Source organism: Puma concolor, chromosome C1 (assembly GCF_028749965.1).
Source record: "Puma concolor isolate L17-30 chromosome C1, mPumCon1.1.hap2, whole genome shotgun sequence".
NCBI lineage: Eukaryota > Metazoa > Chordata > Mammalia > Carnivora > Felidae > Puma > Puma concolor.
The window spans coordinates 187,700,224-187,718,056 of record NC_141674.1 but is presented as its reverse complement, the minus strand read 5'-3'; the positions used below and the strand labels follow the sequence as shown (position 1 = coordinate 187,718,056).

General features: G+C 41.0%; 1 protein-coding gene across 6 annotated transcripts in view; it reads right to left on the bottom strand.

Annotated features, from left to right (window-relative positions):
• Positions 1–1,054: 1,054 nt before the first annotated feature.
• Positions 1,055–17,833, bottom strand: part of SPATS2L (spermatogenesis associated serine rich 2 like) — a 167,446-nt gene continuing 150,667 nt past the window's right edge. For all 6 annotated transcript variants that reach the window (XM_086719231.1, XM_086719230.1, XM_086719233.1 and 3 more), the window contains 5 exons: positions 17,116–17,174; positions 10,547–10,656; positions 7,630–7,732; positions 4,544–4,764; positions 1,055–1,955 (listed from right to left, as the gene is read on the bottom strand). In XM_086719231.1, the coding sequence (XP_086575357.1) occupies positions 1,560–1,955; positions 4,544–4,764; positions 7,630–7,732; positions 10,547–10,656; positions 17,116–17,174 (889 nt within the window). In that variant the 3' untranslated portion in view covers positions 1,055–1,559. The remainder of the gene's footprint in view (positions 1,956–4,543; positions 4,765–7,629; positions 7,733–10,546; positions 10,657–17,115; positions 17,175–17,833) is intronic.

Below are 17,833 nucleotides of genomic sequence, written 5' to 3'. Positions count from 1 at the left end.
TTCCTTCCTGGAATGTGACTTAACATTTAAAATTCCTATTAAATCTCTAGGTACATCCAGAGACTTCAGAAAGCTCTCTGCGGAGAAGGCAAACATCCTCCGGTACTTGGTTGCGTGGCTCAGGGCCGCTGCTCAGGGCTGCTCTGTGGAGGGGAGCCACTGAACCTGGGCCGCCAGAAAAAATGTTAACGCTGAGCTCAAAATAAGCATTTGCACTTGAAAGAAGCCAACCAATCTGTAGGACACAAAGAAGTTGGACGGAAGAAGTGCCCTTACTGAAGTGCCCTGCAAAGATAGGGGACGTGGGGTTCTGTGGGGCTTGGGCCCTCCAGTGTCCATTCTCTCTTCCTGAGGAAACAGTAGCCCTTCCCACACAGCCCCTGTGTTTCTGCGGGGCTGGACTCCCATTAGTCTATGCTAATAAGTATATCTTATTTGCTGCCCTCTCCCCCAGTCTGGTGATTGATTGGTGTAGCGACAAGCCTACCTGCAATCTGGGCCAATGATTTTCAAGACCCTTGCAGGGACTTCTGATAAGGATACTTGCTCCCCATGCATGCTATCTGCAGAGCATCTCTTTTCTTCTAGACAGTGTAGGGCATGGACTTGAATCTTAGAAGTAAGGCAGCTATTTGCCACCACTCTGAACACACTGTCAGCCTATGGAGGAAGGAGAGCGGAGGTAATCAAGAGAAATGAGCTGGAGCCCTGATCAAATTGGACCCAAGGCATACTTTGTTGCTGGACTTTTCAGTCACTGAACCAATAAATTGTCTTTATTGTTTAAGCTAGGCTGAGCTGAGGTTTATGTCACTTGCAACCAAGGTTTCCAAACTACCACATTGTGTGTAAGATGACTGGGGTGCATATCCACTTATATGTGGGCAATGTACTGGCAGGGGCCATTGTGAGGCATTATTTTTTTTTTCTGAAAAAAGACTTGTCCGAAGAGAAAGAGTATTGTGGAGAGATCTGTGCCACAACCTCTAAAGTTTTCCTGAAAGTACTACATTTAATAATAAAGTAGGCATCAATAAAAAAAGCAAGCCAGGTGTCAAATGCAGCATATTTTAATTTGTTTCAAATAAAGCAATATATGTATATATATATTTTTTTCAGAAAAACACCAGATGTTAAATTCTACAAAAGCGCATGTGTCTTCAGCAGATCATGTTTGTCTGATCAGTAAGGATTTTTTTTTTCCAACATTAACTCTCTAAAGACAATCAATGGACTGACATCACTGCTACAACACAGGTTGCTACTGAGCCTCTGATCTTTAGCCACATCTTGATTTTCCTAACAAATGAGTAAATACTGCCTGGCTAAAATGCTGCAATGTCTTGGTGAGAAAAAGCATCAACAGATCAAGCAAAGCCATGAAATGTTATGAAAGCAAGCTAGAGCTGATTATTAGAATTAGTAAAAATGATTAAGAGAGGATGACACAACCATATAGGGTTTGTATATTCTGATTGACTCTCTTTTGGCAGCGAATTGGGTCAGCACCTCGGGCAGGGAACCAAAACTGAGTGAAAACTGCTTTTTTCTCTCCTAGCTCAGGCCACCAACGTTACAGCTGGGACTGAGAGGACCGCGGCATCTGTGGAAACTTCTATTCTTGTAGGGCAGAGATTGCACTGTGAAACCCTAGTGACATTACCCCGGAAAGGCCTGGCCTCCGAGTTGTCTACAGCGTGCTGCCTTCGCCGGGGCTTTTCTGAATGGGCCGGGGCCTCAGGGGTCTTTGTTCCCAAGGGGGCTTCTTGGTTTTTGGCGCCACCTTTGTTTTTGGGACGGAAGCCATTGTGCGGCTGTCTTCTGTGTTCATGGCGGTTGTTGCCCTTCATCATCAAATCAGCTTCATTACCACTGCCCTGGGGCTTGGCAGACCCATTTAGCCGGTTGTTATGGTACTGTGGATTAAATCTTCGTCTTTGGCTAGAAGATCCATTCTACCAAAAGAAGAAAAGAGATAGGTATTAGGTGCCAACAAACCGCAGATACCATCAGGGAAACCACATTTCTAAGCCACAGGTAAGCTTTTTTTACATCCTAGAAGACAATGACAAGATGAAAATGAGGTCAAGCTGATAAAAGCTTAAAAGAACAGTGGACAGTCTTGCAAGTGGAACTCCAATTACTGATGTTGGAAGAGAGGTTTCAGAGTATAAGACAGACAAATCAAGAACCAGGATAAAGAAATCCCATAAAATATGCTTAAAATATAATGTAACGAATGTAACACAGAGGCAGGATAATGATGATTCTCTACCGTGAAAATTTCTTGGACCTTCTAAATAGACTAGAAATATGAATTCTCATTACAATGTATGAGGAAAAATGTAAAATTCTGTTTAAAATTCGCTTTGTAATTTTTCTTGTCTAAAGCAGTTTTTCTATTTTATCATCTTGAAACAAATATCATAGTTTAGAAATATTATCTTGGGTAAGTATAAGGATGAGGTGTATCTGGTAGATCCTGGCAGGATATAGAAGTAACATGTATTTTCATGGAGGTAATTAGTTCTTCTAAACCTTATATAGTTCTTAGCCAACGAGTTTTGAAACATTATACTGGAAAATTGGCAGCCTTCAACAAATCATCAACCAAGAATATAAATGGAAGAGTAGAAAGGAAGCAATGGTTAGCTTGTCTGTCTCTGTACAAGGGAAAGATTTCTGAACTCTATGAGGTTAGTTACAGCCAACATTTATTGAGGGCTTAAAGTGTTCCAGGCATCAAGCAAGGTACCATCTCATTTATCATCACACTGACCCTTTAAGATAGTTGCTATTATTTGCTTCATTTTATGGATGAGGATAATGAATTTGAAGGACTTGCCCAAGGTCTAGAGTTAAAAAGTGGTGGAGCTATTCCCATTTCACATACTGTCTCCTGACAAGATTCATAAATAGGTTGTTCCATGAATACGGGCCTTGGTTGAAAATCAAATCTCTACTATTAAAATGTGTAATTTTATGACTTACAAATTTATAAAGTTCTACATTTGTGCTTTGTGATGGGATGGTATAGGTTTATGGCAGATCCACCCCTAATAATTCAAGGCCCAGGCCAAGAGCACAAAGGCAAGCCCATGTACCACATGAGTGAATATTGTCTCTTCCTCCCTCTGACTCCTTCCAACATTGTGAGTGGGCCTTGCACACACAAATGTGGACACTTCAGCCTGCACACTTAAGATTTGTCCTCACACCCATGAACAATCATCCTTTGGACCTAGGAGTGTGCATACTGGTAGTATGGTCTGCCCTCAAGGTGATATATCCAGGGAAGTGGTCCAAAAAAATCCTGAGAGCAGGCTTGGTGCCATTTGGGAATAGAATTCCAGGATCTTGAGTACTTGGGAGAATACAGATTCTGAGTAGTGACATCTCTTTGGTCTTGCTCCATAGGGATGGCCGTGGCTGGGAGAAAGCACAGGGCCCGGTACAAGGGCCTTTCTTCCCTGGGTCTACAGGGCTCTGGCTTGTGTATATGTTTCCATTTAAATGAGCCTTTGCCTGAAATGCTTTGCTGAAAATGATAACAGTGAGCTGAAAAAGTATCTATGCGGCTAGCATTTAATCTGGTTGCTTTTGTTTTTAAAGAAGTGAAAGGGAAGCCCAGACTAAATTTTAGACTTAATTTTAGTATGGGGTTTAATAATGACCAAAGAACAAAAGCTGTGAACAAAAGCTATGAAGATGTGAAATATGAAATGCTCCTTGTCAAAGTGCTGTTTTAGAGTTGGTGAAGATACCTGGGGCCAGAGAAATGTCTGTCAGTGTAATTAATGAGAATTCTAAAAGACCTAGACCACAAAATCCAACAGGGCACTTGTTAGAAAACCAGCATTTGGGAATGCTTTAAAAAAGTCTCTTTATTTGAGCACTCTTTCTTAGAATTCATGAAAGGTGTCTTTATAGCATGCCCAACGTCTGTTATCATCAAATTCCATTTCCTGTTCATTCTCCTATGATAAGAGGGAAATCACTTCTCAAGCATATAGTGGAGGAGCAAAGGAATGAAGGAAGACTGACCTTTGGACACTTACATTTTTAGGTGTTACGGCAGATAAGAATTAATAATGTCATTTTGAAATGTATTCTCTTTACCAAAAGCCCAAGAGAGAGAGAGATTTGAGCTAACTTTGGCCTCTTACTGATAAACTACACATCAATGGGAATTAAAGAATCTTCAAAACCAAATGTCAGATTCCCTCCCTCCAGTAGCATCAGTGGCCAGGTACAGAGTCTTGTTCCCATGTCTGTGTGAGTCCCCTCTGCACATGGGCCAGTGACCAGGGCTTGGGGGGTGGTGGCCCCAAAGGCACAGGAAGAGCTGGCTCATTCAGGTGGACTCTCCTAATACCACAGTGTATGAAGGACACTTCCTCCACCTAGGAAAGTGCCTGTGAAATGTGGCTGGATGGACCAGGGGAGTTCTGCGAGGCCAGTGGCTGATGGAGGCCTCCGAGGTCAGGCAGGTGGTTTCTGCCCGGCACCTTGCACCAGGGTCTGCCTTCCCAGAGCGGCTTACCTGCTTATTAGTTGGCACGGCCTGGTGAGAGCTGTCGGCAGCACTGGGAAGATTGCTTGCCATTTTTGGGTTTGCTGCTTTACCCTCTGAGGCCTTGTTGTGATTGGATGATTTTCGGGTAAAGTTGCTCTGTTTTCCAGAGGTTGCTGCATGGGCATTCAGCAGCGGCAGCAGGGAGCTGCAGGGAGTTCTTGAGGAATAGTTGTTCTTTGGGTGTGTAACTGCAACAAGAAAGCGCGTGGTGTTATGGGCTATGCCATGAACACTCCTGCCTTAGTAACTGGTTAAAAGATGGGAGAAAGTGGCAGAAGCTTCGTAAAAACATTCCTTTTTTTTTTTTTTTTTTTTTAAAGCTGTTATTTGAAAGGGCACTTTTGTGTTTGTGAGGCCAGTGAAGCTCTTCAGTGAGAATCATTGAACTGTCATTACAGCATAATCATCCAAGTTGGGAAACATTTGTAGGAAATAAGACATATCTGAGCAACGTTAATATTATTCCTTAGGTTAAGCACCACAAAAGGAAGAGAGACAATGAAATCTTGGAAGTATCCTCTCATGCCTGTCCACAAGTGTATTTTGCCTCTTGACTGCCCCATTACCAAACCCATTCTTTGCCCTCCTTGTCAGACCCCTAGACCAGTGGGTGCTGCAGAGACACAGAAAAACCAGGAGGCATGTGGACACCTGGCTCATCAGAGCCATGATGTCCTGTTGGGTGTCAGGAATTTTGTCAGCCTGGGTCATGCATATTTTGCGACAACAGGGCCAGACCTACCAGCCCCAAACATGACCTAAAGCATCTTGCATATTCCATGAGAGCCACATTATCTGGCCTTTTCTCAACCCCATTTGCTACAGCTCCACTGCAAATCTGCACCAGTTCCAAAGCTAAAGTCAATGCAGACTAATCAGACAGATTCCCAGCAGGCTCAGGCAGGTCTGCTCAATGTTTATTATCACCATTCCCGCTGGTTTTGAAAGAGGTGGTTTTTGATGGGATGATTTCTATGTGATTATGCTGAATCAGGGCTGGAGGGAATCACTCAAGGATAAAGTTATGACCTCCCTCTCACAGTTCACCAGAATTTGAATGCCATGCTGGACAGTAAGACCTTTGAATCTTAAAATTGTCACCAATTTTTAAAAGTAATTTTCTCTGCTACCCTTGTTGGATCAGATTTAATCCTAGGGTTCTTCCAGAGGATTAGCAGTGACTAGTAGGGATCATAGAACATTAGAAATGGAAAGGAGAGGGATGCATCATTTATCCCCCAAATAAGGGATAAATAGTCCCCTTATTTATAGGTAAGGTGTGACAGCACGTTGGGGGCTGTCCGAACATGACCAGGGGGTTTCAGTGGCTCTTGTGCTCACTAGATCAGTTTCACGGGGGTCATTCTTTCCTACAGCTCAGGGACAACTATATCTGGTTCATTAGCTGTGGGTTTCCAATATGCTGTCAACAAAGCTGATCTGGAAAGAGCCTTTTGAAGACTATTGTCTGCAACAGGGGAGGCTGACTTTCATGTGGACCCTTGGAATTTGGTAAGGGATGGCTCCTCCCACTAGATGGCACTGGACGTGCTCTGGAGGAAAGCAGGCAAGCTGAGCTGCCCACCCCTCTTCAGTCACTTGGCATCAGGGTCTTGCTCATCACCAGGCTGAAATGGAAAGTAGCTTGGGCAGTTAAATTGCCAACTGTGGAGCAGACTGTCTGCATTTTTAGAGATGGGGCAAAAGCTGGGGGTAGAGAATGATAAATGGGTAGATTTTTATATATGGGAGAGAACATGTATTAAAAAAAGGAAAATAATTTAAAGGAAATGCAATAAGGGGGCACTTGGCTGGCTCAGTTGGTACAGCATATGACTCTTGATCTTGGGGTTGTGAGTTTGAGCCCCATGTTGGGTGTAGAGATTACTTAAAAATAAAATCTTAAAAAAAAAAAAAAAGAAATGCAGTCAGAAAATCAAATAACTGCCAAAGATATGTGAACAAGGATGCTTACAGCAGTGTTACTTTAATGGTGAAAATTTGGGAGCAACCTAAATGTCCACAATCAGGGGACTGTTCACATCAATTATATTTATATAAATTATGAGTTAAATATATTGACATGGAAAAGTCTCAGCCATATGTTATAAAATGGTAAAAGCATCTCATATTACTATATATTATGTAGTATAGTATAAATTGTAACATGTAGTATAATTATAGATGTAATATATAACTTACACAAACTAAACATGTGCATAAAAAGTGCAAAAGCTACACAGAAGTAATGTCAAGTTCTCTTTAACATAGTTCTCTAATTTTAGATCAAGCTTTAGATCAAGAAAAAAAGCACTTTCCACTCTGAAAAAAAAAATGCAGCCAAATCTCAAATTTTCAGCTGACTCTGAGGTTGTGGGTATTCCATGTCCCTCACTAGTCCTTCTTTCCCCCTTGTGCCTGTCCTTAAAGCCATTTCACTGTTCATTCCCACCTCCCCTGGTGGGTGGGCTGGAGTAGGAGAAAAAAAAAGATCAGCCAATTTTGTTGCACATTAACTGCTCTAATTAAGGCTTAATAGCGAACAAGACTAAAGCTAATGGCTGAAGCGAAGTCTTTCATTATCTTCAGACTTCACTCAGCACAGAGAGCCGACCAAGGGAGAGGCTCCCAGCACTGCTGAGCAGAGCATATACGACAGCTGGGCCCTTTACGACAAGAGCCGATTGTTCCCAGACTTGTTAGGGAGACTGGCTCTCAGTGTAACAGGTCTCTGTGGAACCAGACTATTTGAAATCAGAGAGGCAGTTTATCTGGCAGTGCTTAAGAAAAGTTTGCAAAAGATATAGACTAGTTGACCTGTTCTGTTCTGCTTAATAAATCCTGGGGATTTACTGATGGGCAGTGGCATTTGAAGACTCTACGTTCAAATCTTGACATTTCTAGTGACTTGTGTCATGACCTTAGATCATTAAATCTCTTTAGACCTTGCTTTAACCCCGCTGGGGAACCGCACACCTGACATTTCCAATATCAACTCCAAATAGCACCAAGCTTACTCACACAGAATTATTTAGCAAGTATGCAAAACTCACTTTCTCCGCAGAGCATGATTTGGGCCTTTAGCTGTTCAATGTCACAGGAGAATCGGGCAGCTTTCCCGAGCTCTTCATCATATTTACGCTCGCTGACAAAGTGCTGGAGGAAAGAGAAGTAAAACAGGAGCCCCACAGTTACAGAAATGACTGAGGCACACTGCAGATTCATTCACTCTGCTCTTCGGCTACCACTGATGGTGTTAACCAGGAAGGCAGTCATGCCGGTTCTGTCACCGTGTGGCTCCATTAAATCAGGCTTGGTTTGACCGGTCTGGAGCATGATCACCTTCTTGTTCTGGGAATAGGTGAGGATCCTGTCTTTCCCCTGCCTAGACTTGGAGAAAACCGTGATCAGACAAAATGTGTGTCTGGACTCATGTATTTAACCTTTAGCACCCCTTGCGCTCCTTCTGGCATGTTTTGTCCTGTTACAAATTTTGGGGCTGCATTCTGTCGGTCTTCCTAAGTTGGCCAATGGCTTGCTCAGGTATTATCCCTGGAGAGAAGACACGTCATCCTTCCCTGTTGTGATAGGGAGCCAGGAACCAGGAAGCGCAAAAAGCCTTTAGTAACTAGAAAACATTATCTTGAATGGTAGAATTTCAAGATTTCAATGTCTTCAATGGTAGAATTTCCCACTTCCTGTTAAAGGAAGTGGGAAAGAGATTATTTTTCAATTCATTTAAAATTTAGATCTGTGTGTAGATGTCAGAGTGAGAAATACAGAAATAACTATGACTCAGTCCCTCCTGAATTTGCCAGGGAGTTTACCACATGGCAAGGGAAACAGATACCACTAAACATAATATAAGGTAGAATGTGGAAGGTGCTTTAAGAATATAAAAGAGGAAGAATTATTTCCTACAGAGGGGAACAGAGAAAGAGTTATGTAAGGGGGAGCATTTGTGCTGGAACATTAAAAAAAAATTACCGATCACTTACCAGACATGGGCCAAATTCTTAACAGATAATCTCATTTTCATCTGATCACATTATTACAAAGTCAGTACTATTATTATCTCTATATAAGGGGAATCAAGGTTCTAGGAATCTAAGAGAAAAGTAGTTTACCCAAGGTCACAGGAGCTGGACTGTTTGACTCCAAAGTCTGTGCCATTAACCATTTTATGATGAGTGGGATTTTGGTAGGCAGAAATGAAACTCGGAAAATAAGTAAATTTCTGGGGCGCCTGGGTGGCGCAGTCGGCTAAGCGTCCGACTTCAGCCAGGTCACGATCTCGTGGTCCGTGAGTTCGAACCCCGCGTCGGGCTCTGGGCTGATGGCTCAGAGCCTGGAGCCTGTTTCCGATTCTGTGTCTCCCTCTCTCTCTGCCCCTCCCCCGTTCATGCTCTGTTTCTCTCTGTCCCAAAAATAAATAAACGTTGAAAAAAAATTAAAAAAAAAAAAAAAAAGAAAATAAGTAAATTTCAATAGACTAGGAAACTGGCAACTTCATATTCTTCACCTGATGTTCTAACAAGGGATGAGAGCTCGAAGTTGGAATATATATACTGGAGTCTAGTTATGGATTTTATTCTGATGGGAAGGGTGGACCAAACTGGGGGAGACCAGATCTGCTCTGGGGTGTAACTCTGGTCTTAGGGTGGATGACCAGGCTGGAGGGAGACAGCAGAGGGAGAGAGACTAGTCAGGAGGAAGTTGCAATTGACTGGTTGCAAGCAACAACCACGAGAAGAGCAGATGAGGAAGGAAAGGCCACTAGGACTTCACAGGACCCTCGGAGGAAGTCCTTATCCTCACAGGGCTCCCCTTCATGCTTCACCAGGGCAGAAGGGACTCAAAAGTCACTTGCCACTTTCCACCATGCCCGACCAGGTTTTGCCTGGATAAGCAGACAATCCTATGTAAAACCTAGTAGCAGCTGAGTCCTCAAGGTACTCGAGACTCTAGAAGGTGGTTAGAAGCCAAGTGCATGTATACATGTGTGTATGTTTAGTATACTGGGGAAAGAGAAGAGGAGAAGGGAAAACGTATAAATTGTAATTTCCTGGTTTGTTATAGATACTTGTTTTTGCCTTTCTGGTAACCATTTTTTTCTGGTTACTGTACCCCAGTGCAGTTTCAGAGATCCGCAGTGTTGGCAGGTCTGTCAATCAAGGCATCCCTTGGCCAAATGGTGTATGTGATCCAAGTGGGGGCCAATCATAATCTCTTTCTTTGGGATGTGAATCGGGTGGGGTGGCACAAAGGGTGATGACATCTGAAGGTCACGCACTCTAATGGTGCCCTGAAGAGTGTCTGGTAATTACTGCTGCCTGTATTACCCAGGTGGCTGCCTGGGTTTCTGCCTAAGTGTAGCCTGGAGTCTTCAGATCACACTTTGGTGAGCTGCACTCATATTCTTTCAAATTCCACTTGTTCTTGAGGTTAGCCAGGGTCAGCTTCTATTGCTTGCAACTGTAGAAATCCAATAAATACATATTTGTGGTGGTATTCTCAATAAAAGGGCAAGTGAGCTAGAAAAGGATACAGAAAAGAAGTCTCTGTATATTGTGTGTGATTTAGAATCCTTACTGTTACACTCAGTTCATACTCACTCTGTACTCACACGTGTGTTTATATACATACACCTAAATTACATATGGTGAAAATAATACCCCCCATTCCAGCTATAATTCATGGTTGAATAGATTTTATTTGGGTCAGTCTCCACTGCCTAAGAAAATAGCTCGTACTTCTCTGTAATAATATATCCCTTCAAACCATAGCATACTTAAATACAGTGATTAAGTTGGTTCTTCGCCCTTCTGAATGCTCTAGTTCAACACTGTGAAAGAGAGCTGGGTATATGATGTTAGGTCCTCAGAGAGCAGCACTCTATGGATGCAAAACAAACATAATGGGGATCAGATCTCTGGCTCAGAGTTCAGGCTGGGATATTTTAGAACTGACCTTAATTTCTGCCCTGAGTTCAGCCAGCTGCATCTCTGCCATCTGACTGGCTAGATCTGTCAGTCTCTTTAGTTCCTCTGCTTTCTTCTGACGAGCAGTCAGGATTTCCACTGCCAAATAAGAAAGAATACTACGTTAGGGCCAGAGACCCAAACATATTAAGTGACCTAATTTCTTGGTATCAGTTCTCTCTCAACACACTGATCACTCTGTTGGACCATGACTATGTTTTCTGAGTTGGTCATCGAGGTGGGTTTGCTCCTGGTGCTCATGACCAATCACCCATTTCTGTACGTCCTTATCTGCCAATCCCCAAATCAAACACGGTCCCTTCTGATTCACTGTATACCCACAGTCTTCTTTGTTTTCTTCACTGGAGTCTGATCTCACTTACTTAATTTGGACTTTCAAATTTGTGCATTACTCAGAACAACTATCACCAAGAAAAAGACACTTAGTAAAATCCTATCTGAATGGTATTGCAAAGAAAAGGAGTCCACTAAACAAAAACCATTCTTTGTGTCCACTATTAAATTCTAACGTTATCAGACCTTTAACACTCCTTTAGAGCAACTAGGTTTATTATTGGAATACGACATAGAAGTTTTACTTTACTGGCTTTATGTGAGCTAAAAAATGCGTCTGCTTTTGATACTCTGCAGATCTGTTTTCATTTTTGCAGTCAGAGAGAAGTTCCAGACCAGAGAGTGTCTTGTCTTTGTTTTAAGTGTCCCCCATGGAAAAATTTCAAGGTTAAGTAAAAGCCTGCTTGAACTGGATTTGTGTATACTCTTTAGCATCTGCACATGCAGCGAAGACACCAGGGAGTTTTCTGGTGCCATATTTCACACATCTGTCAGATGACCTAAAGGTTCAAGTAAACGTAGTAGTCCACAGGTGAACGTGTGTTTGTGTGTGTGTGTGTGTGTGTGTGTGTGTGTGTGTGCACGTGTATGTGTTTCTCAAAAGATCACAGAGCTCAAAAGCAATGCATACAAACACATAGGGTGAGATTTAAATATGAAATTTCATCTTCCAATAGATAACTTGAAGTTCTTGAATTTAAGTCACATATGAATTGCCTTCATTTCTTTTGGACAAGCATTTTGAGTTACAAGAAAAAAGAAGTCCATTCAACTAAGATGATATCCATGTTGGATTCATATTACTTCTTGGCTGAACAAAGGCCAACTGCTTTATTAGACCAGATTTATAGCACACCTGCGGAGCCAAACAATACGATTTCTGATTGTAAGAGTTCTTAATTTATAAATGTCAAAAAGTCACTTTAAAAACTCCCAAAAAAGTTCAGAAGCAATCAAGAGTTAAGATCTCCTGCAAACTACAAACTATTCCACAAACAGAGAAACATTGTCTTTCTATGCTGATACCAATGTTGAGAAGTCAATAAAATAAGTAATCTGTAACTCATAAAGCCTAATTGTTTGCCAAACTACTCTAATCATGCTTTGATTTTTTACCCCCTGCTTCCCATTTACAATACCATGTAGCTGAGCAGAGGCTGATCTGTGCCTGTAGTCTTTCAAAATACAGAGGAGCTAGTGTAAAATGTGTCCCTACGATGGCTGTGAAAAGAATTTCCATCTGAACACAGATGATGTATTACTGAATGATGTCCCAGTTACCCAGTCAGACCAGAGGTCACAAAAAAGGTGGCCTACTAACACTTCGGGCCATAGTGTACCTGTGTTTTATTTGGTCCACACATTACTTTTACAAATTAATTGTCCACATTTGAAAATTAGGAGATTCCATATGGGACCTGGATTTCTGGCTTCCCTTAAAATATTGGCATTTCTGGCCAAAGTTGGCCAGCATTGCCATGTGGCAACCGTTGGCTACCCCTGAATTGTTGTTGCCCATTATAGATGGAGCATGGCGCCCAGCATGCCATGGTCACCCTCTGCCCTGCTCATTAAGGTTACCAGCCTGGCCCCTGTAGGCGTCTCCAGTCATGGCAGAGGCTGCACTTTACGGTTGTGTCCATGCCGACTCGGACCTGGTACAAAGTGGGTGCCCACTATGTATGTTTGCTGAATGGAGGACTGAATGAATGAATCAATCCATTATTCAAAAGGAATATGCAAAGAAGGAGAGAAGTTCCTTTTCTAGAAGGGCCACTTATATTCAGCACTTATACCTTTGGCTGATTATTTATTTGTCTGCCATTATAATTCACCACAGGAATGGGACTAAAGTCTGGAGTATGAAAAGACGATTCTCGAGCGGGAAGATGAAACAAAGTATTTTGCTCTTGCAAAGATAAAAAATTCTGAAGGCCTAGACTTGATGAGCCGATAGTGAAGGGGTCAGCAGACCATGACTACACAATTAAACAGATCTGACTTTTCTTAATGGATCATTTGTGGGACCGGTGACAATTAGGGATAATTGTACTTTTTGAGAAAAACTTGGGCCTTCACACAAAAGATTTTGTAGAAATAGATATAAATGGGCCCTAAAATAGGAATGCAGGTGCAAGATCACCAATAAACTCTGAGTTTACCCTCATGCAAATGTGCATGGAAATGAATATTTTGCATCAGCAAGTGTTGGGATGAGTTTTACATATAGTCACATTAACATTTCAAAGCATTTCATTACGAAAAAGGCTTAAAACTTGAGATCTAAAGCCAGATTTCTGTGGGGACACCAACATTTTCACCTCAAAAACATCAACCACAGAAACAAAAAGCAAAAACAAAGCCAGATCAGATCCTAAGATTCATTGATCCCCAAATTTAAAATAGAATAATAAGTTATATTTTGCAAGCACCATCCTTTTGGAAATCTGTAGAGGGAGACAGTTTCATAAAGCTTTAATTTTCACTGCATTCATGACTTCATTAATATTATTTAGGTGCTTTTATAAACAGTATCTGGTATGCTGAAATCCATTTTCTCAATAGGATTTATAAATTCCTTCAAGTTTTTGCAACACATTGGAAGCTTGCTCTTGTTGCTTGAACCATGGAAAATTTTAGGGCTTCTCAAATAATATTCCTTAGCAGAGGGTGGACTTGAAATAGGCACAAAGCTTTCAAGCACAAAGATTCTTTGGAACCCTTTTTATTGTTGGGAATCTTGCATTTTTACCTCATAATATATCTGTGTTTCTGTTAATATAAAGTAATGTTTTCTTCCCAGATCGGCAATCAATTTGATATCCCAAGAACACACCTATTTTGGCCTTCAACAAAATTACCCTCAAACAAATTTCAAAAAAATTTCACTCAAAGTCTGAGACCACAGCACTGCAACATGCTTTGTTTCTTCATCTGTAAATGTCATGATCATATATACCTTGTAAGGCTGTTGTGGAGCTAAATGACATCACTGACGTGACATGTTCAGTATCATACACTAAAAGATGCTAACCTCAAATGTGATTAATAAAGTGAGATATAGTCGTCTAGAATATACGTCCTCTTTTTGCAATTACTAATATTGGATCCGACAGCCTACACTAACTAATTACAGTAATTCATTTAACAAATATTATGAAGTACCTACAGTCTTTTCAGCACTGTGTTAGATGCCATGACAGATAGAGGGGCTTATGTCATAATTGAGGAAATAAGATTTATAACATGTGCAGCAAATAGAAAATATGGAAAGTACTTGAGATCATAGATGAGCAAGCTCAAGATGGTGGTTGTAAAGACAGTTCAGTTCTTAGTGGAGGGAAATTCAGTCGTTCCTTGTGCCTGTGGAGAAGACATATAGTTGACACAGGCATGTCACCTGAGAGATGCTGCATAACCCCTTTGGCTTCCATTTTCTGGCTGTCACATGAGAAGGCTGGACAAACTTCTTTACCAGTAAGTGCTTTTCCCTTTTTGTACTGTGTCAGGCACTGTGCTAAGTGCCTGGCATATATTTCTCATTTTATCTTTACAATAACTATTTGAGATACATACTGTTCTTATTCCCCCTTTTCTGATAAGTAACCTTGGACTCTGAGAAGTTAACAAAATGGTACAAGGTCACACAGCCAATAAACAGGTGGAACCTGGATTTGAACTCAGTTCTGCTTGCCTCCAATGCATGCAAAATGGCTTCCCCAAGTTCTGGGCAGTTCTAAAACCAGAGCCATGGCATCAATTACTGAAGTTAGGCAAACCCTGCCAACCGTCTTGCCATTTCAGCTAGGCTGAAACTCTTTATGTGCAGGTCCCAAAGTTTACTGTTTGCTGCTTAACACAGTTTCTGACACTACATAACACATACAAAGCACACAGTACATGTTTATTGATTGAATGAACTTGAAAAACAAGGATGCTCTCCTGAGATACTCCAAATCCCACAGGTCTTGGCACCTAATATTATTGTCTCAAGGAGATAGAATGAACATGTGAAATCTGTGGTCTTTCGTTAACCTGTTAGAAAGTGACGTGCTAGGGGCACCTGGGTGGCGCAGTCGGTTGGGCGTCCGACTTCAGCCAGGTCACGATCTCGCGGTCCGTGAGTTCGAGCCCCGCGTCGGGCTCTGGGCTGATGGCTCAGAGCCTGGAGCCTGTTTCCGATTCTGTGTCTCCCTCTCTCTCTGCCCCTCCCCCGTTCACGCTCTGTCTCTCTCTGTCCCAAAAATAAATAAACGTTGAAAAAAAAAAAAAAAAAAAGTGACGTGCTAGTAACTTTGCATTTTGGTACTAGAGAAACATTTGTGTCTGTGCTGGCTGTGAATATTTTTATCAATAGCACATGAAACTTAAAAGAAAAAATAAGCTATACCTGAGAAACAGGGAAAATCCCAAATCATGTGGTAATCAACTTTTACTGAAGAAATCAACAGATTTCATAAGAGTAAAATAATTTCACAATCAAAGGGATTGCATAACTACCTAAATATTCCACAGCTGAACCCTGGATCACATTTAGTTTTATTTAATAAAACTTGCTGCATTTTAGATTCTAACATATTACTTAAGATTATTTTTAAAAGACTGTGTAACAAACACACTGATAGCTATTTTCCATAAAAAGTGACTACTGAATTATGACCAAGGGCCAGGCAAGAAAAATACAAAAAGAATGAAGAATCTGTTCTGATCCTTCATTCTGATAAAAAGAAAGGCATTGCAGTCAAAGGGGAAGGAATTTAGCTGAAACCAGGTTGGGGTACAGACTGCCATTCATTCAATTAACAAGATAAAATTTGGGTAAGCATGAAAAACTTTAAATGCCCAGGAGATAAGAACTATAAAACTAAATCCCAGCTGAAAAATACGGTTTTAGCACTCCCATTAACAACTTCAGGCTGAATTCGATAATTAAAAAGGGCTTGGCAACTCTACTTGCGGCTTGGTGTTGAATCTGACTGAGCCATCTTGTCTCAGTTAAAATTTCCAGCCCATGAACCTCAGCCTATTTGAGATAGTCCTGTCCTACTAGCTGTTGAGTTACCTTACAACAGTGGAAAATTCAGAATTAGAAACAAGTATAAAGATAAAACAAATCAAACCGAAGGTATACTGATATTTTGTGTTAAATTTAGGAGTTTTGCAATGATCAAGATCATCTGTTTATTGTTTAAACAGTTACATTATTACATTAAACCATCCCCATTTGTGATTTTGATTTAAAACACATAATTGATTTTCTTTTGAGGTGTTAATCTGGCAGGTGTCAGCCGATTTGACTAAGTTTGTAAACAGAAGCGGGAGGGTTTTAAGAAAACTTCATTTAGTATAATTCTAAGTTTGAATTATTAATCTTATAAGAGCTGCTTAAAAGCTTGGAATATGTTGCTCTTAGGTTTGTGAGTTTGCCTTGTCAGGCATCTGAAGTGCTTGAAAAAAATCAGATGGATTAAATTTATAAATGTACTTCAAAATGGTTGAGGGAATTTAAGTAAACTTCAAATGGACTAAATTTTTTTAGGGGAATTTAGTTTGTTAAACTTGTGTTAGTTGAACCTAAGAAAGGACAAGTGAAAAGGACTGTATAAGTAACATAGCAACATGTGTGAATTGCTGGGGTGTCTGGGTGGCCCAGTTGGTTGAGCGTCTGACTGGCTCAGGTCATGATCTCATGGTTGGTGGGTTCCAGCCCTGAGTCAGAACCCTGTGACAGCTCAGAGCCTGGACCCCGCTTTGGATTCTGTGTCTCCGTGTCTTTCTCTGCCCCTCCCCCACTTGCCTTCTGTCTCTCTCTCTCAAAAATAAACACTAAGAAAAAAAAAAAAAGATGTGTGAGTTGTGAAAGCTTAAAAACTTACGTTTTAAAATTTAATTTTAAATTCAATGTCATGTTAAACCTGATTAAAACTATCAGTAGTCCTTTATACGCACAAAATTTTAAATAGCTAACAGCTATTATTTGCCAAGTGCCTTATTCTGCTGTGCGCTCAGTGGTGCTACTCCTCTGACTTTGTTCCACATGAGGTTCCTGAGGTTTCCAGGGGCTAAGTGACTTGCCTAAGGTTACAGAGCTCATTAATCAGTGTGAGTTTTAGGACCCCACTCAGAATCCACATCAGTGTCAGTTGACCTATGGATTGCTTCTGACTGGGAGGCTCCTGACCAAACAACCATGTGTCTACTTACTGGCTTCTTCTTTAACTTTATCCATTTCTGCCATTAATGAAACTTCTTTGTCAATGATGCTGGGGGGGAAGGGGGAGGGAAACAAAAACAAAAGCAAAGAATGCTTAATCAAAGATAAACTTTTAATAAGCGCTGGAAGCAAAAGAAAAATTATTTTCATTAAACAAAAGACAAAATTATCATAAATATTTCTATGTTACAATGCCAGCAGCACACTCTGCCTTTTCCAAAAATGAGGCAACACGGAAGGGATGCTCTCAAGTATTTCATAGTGACATCTGCTGATTAAATCATTGTCAGCAAATCTAAAAAAAAAAAAAAAAAAAAAAAAGCCTTTTCAGACTTTCAGAATTGTGCTGCTTTGAATTTAAATTTGGGAGTATCTTTGCCCTATGAATTCCAAAGTTCCACAACAATGTAATGAGTATTTGAAAAGCTGCCATTCAGGTTATCAAGGGCGGTAGTTCTCAAATGTCTCTGTGCATGGCTCCTCCAGATTCTGGCTGGGAGGTGAGCCCATCTCTGATTCAGATGGTCTTGGGACCTACTTTGGGAAATATCATCTGGGTCTACCCATCCACATGTTCAAAGAGTCTATGCCTTATCATTCCCCGAAAGAAGCATTTCAACTTCAAATTACTTCCCCCTCCCCACCCCACTGTATTATTTTTTGGTTAGTTCTTTGAAAAAAGTATTACCTGCATAAAGTAAATAATTA